At 38.4% G+C, this 3,734-nt stretch overlaps 1 protein-coding gene across 1 annotated transcript; it reads left to right on the top strand.

Moving 5' to 3' along the window:
- The first annotated feature begins 1,462 nt into the window (after positions 1-1,462).
- Positions 1,463-3,360, top strand: LOC147442288 (putative beta-1,4-xylosyltransferase IRX10L). The gene is made up of 3 exons (XM_086528509.1): positions 1,463-1,887; positions 2,108-2,346; positions 2,567-3,360. Exons 1-3 carry the CDS (start codon positions 1,531-1,533, stop codon positions 3,087-3,089), a joined length of 1,119 nt encoding a protein of 372 aa, XP_086384635.1. The 5' UTR covers positions 1,463-1,530; the 3' UTR covers positions 3,090-3,360.
- The last annotated feature ends 374 nt before the right edge of the window (positions 3,361-3,734 follow it).

Raw genomic sequence — 3,734 nt, 5'->3', positions numbered from 1 at the left:
CTTATCAAATCGTGGAACTCTTAGGGACTATTGTGAACAATCAGAGTTGGATGAAGCTTATAGATTATTGCCACTTGGAAAGTTAATAATAGAAAACCTTTTTGGCCTAAGGCCTTAGTAAAGCATGGAGCTCTCGGGAGAAACTGTGTGGATTGCTAGAAAAACCTTGTGGGTCACTGCCACATATTTGTGTTCCTCCTCTTTCTTCTTAGGGAGGGTCAATAACTTGGCATCGTCTTCTATCTATACTTCTATCTACTAACATAATATGGCGAAAAGGGAGCCCTTTACACGTGTCGCAATTTGTGACTTGAAAGCTAAAGTCCAAAACAAAAAAAAACCCTTTTGCACGCGATAAAGAGGGGAGAGAGGGAGAGGCTGTCAAAGGCGATCGGTCGTATTAGTACTATATCTAATGAGAAGAGAGTCTCCACGTGTCACTCATTAGTTAATTTGAATTTTTTTACTTACAAAACATATGAAGGGGTGGGACGGATGGAATGACCTTTTGACAATTTTTTGACCGTGAACGTCAAAAGACTTACTTTCATTCTTTTGCAAAAAGAGTTTTCACTCTCTACATAGACTACATAGGCTAAATGTATCATGTTAAATCAAAGCCAAGCACTAACCAGTAGAATCCCTCAAACTGACATCATTTTTTACCCGAAAAGAAATAAACTTAGCATCATCTTTTTTGTTATAGCAAAACTCACAATTGTGAGTGGATTATATTGAGCAACCCAAAAAATTACAAGGTTTTATCACGCTCATGTTAAGCCATGACAACATCCATGGATCAAAATTACAACGGCTATCAGGACAGCCACCTCAGCTACCACCCCGCCTCCACATCCTTGATACACAAAGCCCATACTCTTGTCTTTTATTTATCGATGGCCAAGGTTTGCCCCCATCCTAAACATTCCATCTGCTGACAACAAGGCACAAGTAGTCCTAGACCAATCCTCCGAGTGATGCTTGTGCCCGAGTGCCCATATGAGCACTTTGCTTTCTTGTATAATTTCTACGAAGCTTGCTACCTCAAATCCTGCATCATCTTATGTATATGTTGCCCAGCATGAGAAATATTTTTCTATTTTTGGCCTGCTAAAATCTAATGATAAGACTTGAAATTGATCACTTGTACTGCCTTTACACCCTTGTTTAGCATTCTTGTACCTTTTACTATATGCTCATTTGAAGAATTATTCATCTTCCTCTCAAAAGTCATTCATTCAAATGATGCATAGATATAACCTAGGTACAAGCATGCATCTATAGTCATCAATGGCTTGTACAACACTTAAATTTATTTTGAATTTGATTATGGTTTAAGTCAACATCAACATACATATTGCCCCCTTATATCCACTATCATGGCATGAAACTAATGCTTAATCTAATCAAGCTCACGTATCCTTTTTTTATTAAAAAAATCCTCCATATAAGTTTAGAAAATTAATCAAGTTCCTTGTTGCAAGAAAGCCAGGTCATGAAGGTCCAAATGTGGAGTTGGGTGAAGATCCAATGAGAAAGATGAAGGTGTATGTATATGACATGCCAAGCAAGTTCAACAAGAGAGTGGTACAAAAAGACATGCGGTGCCTAATGCACATGTTTTCAATTGAGATACATATGCATCTTTTCTTATTGTCTAGCACAGTACGCACACTTGACCCTGAGGAGGCCGATTGGTTCTACACCCCTGTCTACACCAATTGTGACCTCACCACAACTGGGCTTCCCTTTGTCAAATACATGCCTCGCATGATGCGTAGTGCAATCCACTACCTCTCTACCAAGTGGCCCTATTGGAATCGAACAGACGGTGTTGACCATTTCTTTGTTGTTCCCCATGACTTTGGAGCTTGCTTTCATTATCATGTAAGATGACCCTAATCTTAAAGTACTTTTGCACAATGTAATTATAATTTTGAATTTGAAGGTTCACATTAGTTATCTCCTTTACTCTAGTTCCTTTATTTTTATATTTATGCTTTGTAAAAATCTAGACACAAATATATAGATCCAAGCATACATTAGTTCACCATACGATGAGCCGCGGTGTATTTGCAAACACTAATCTAAACATCTTGTCATGCAGGAGAAGGAAGCAATCATGCGTGGTATATTTCCTCTTCTTCAACACGCAACTCTTATACAAACATTTGGGCAGGTAAATCACTCATGCTTCAAAGATGACTCCATCATTATACCTCCATATGTCCTGCCCAGGAGGATCTCAAACCACATCTTACATGCTAGCACACCTCGTTCAACTTTTGTCTACTTTCGTGGAGCCTTCTATGATGTTGATGGTCCAAAAGGGGATTACTATGCTAGGTGAAACTCTACACATGTTATCCACTAATTATTTCCTAATTGAAAGTTTGAGAAAATTTCCAAATAAAGATATAAAATGTATACTTTTTTCAAATAGAATCATGTCAACACGTGATAAAAGCAAGTGTAGTATACTAGCACTCAAGAATATAAGTATAATCTCTGTGATAAATTTCATATTGTTTATCTCACCTGTTTTATTTGTTCAATATACTTGTAGGGGGGTGAGAGCAACCATATGGGAGATATACAAGGACAATGTCCTCTTTGACATATCTTCTGAACATCCAACAACATACTATGAGGACATGCAAAGATCCATATTTTGCTTGTGTCCATTGGGGTGGGCGCCATGGAGTCCACGCATAGTTGAGGCAGTGGAATTTGGGTGCATACCTGTCGTCATTGCTGATAACATAGTGTTGCCATTTAGAAATGTTATACCATGGGATGACATGGTAGTGTTTGTTCCCGAGAAGGATGTGGATATTTTGGAATCCATATTGACAAACATATCCATGGAGGAGGTAACAATGAAGCAAAAGATGCTATCTAGCCCAAGTATAAAGCAAGCATTGCTCTTTTCAAGGAAATCAAAGTATGGGGATGCATTTCATCAAGTGTTGAGGGCTCTTGCTAGTAAGCTTCCTCATAGTAGTAGCATATACCTAAAAGAAGGCCAACCAACCACCCTAAATTGGACCAATGGGAACTCAAGTGAATTTATACCATGGCAAATTTAGTTGTAGTTGAAGGTCCAAGTTCCTTAAATGATTAAGTGATCTTGTAAAAAGTCACAACAATGAGTGTACATAGAACCTCACTTCACCACTATAGAAAATGGTCCCGGAATCCATCATATTTGCCTCTATCCTCCAAATCTTGAAAATTTTGGGCCTTTGTTGTTTTGTAACCTTTTACCTATTCTTTGAGTTCATATTTTGTTGAACCCTTCTACATTTATCAATACTTTGTATCGTATGAAGATTTAAGAAGATTTTTTGTTCTACCTCATTATTTGAGTGCACCATATTTGGCAAGCAAGGAACCGCCGCGTGTTTGAGGGGGATCTAGCTGTGGCAAGCTTTCGTGAAATCACGCAAGAGAGCAGATTGATGATCCCCATGATCGGATGCAAACAAGCCTCAGAGGACTGGTCTAGAACAATACATAACATCTTGTAATAAGTAAAGCCGAGGAGTAGGAGTGGTTTCTCTGCCAAGCAGATAACTTGTAATCCTTTGACCCTCAAGGCTCGGTCCGAGCTCGGGGATTGGTGTATATTTTTGTTCTTAATACTATCCACTCACAATTGTGAGTTTTGCAAAAAAGAAAGATTTTTTTGTTCTCTCCTTCCTTCCATTGAGTTGTCAAAGGTAATGTTCATC

The sequence above is a fragment of the Adiantum capillus-veneris genome, chromosome 14, assembly GCF_014529385.1.
Source record: "Adiantum capillus-veneris isolate H3 chromosome 14, ASM1452938v2, whole genome shotgun sequence".
Classification (NCBI taxonomy): Eukaryota; Viridiplantae; Streptophyta; class Polypodiopsida; order Polypodiales; family Pteridaceae; genus Adiantum; species Adiantum capillus-veneris.
The sequence above is the reverse complement of the archived record's forward strand: the minus strand, read 5'-3'. Positions and strand labels throughout refer to the sequence as shown.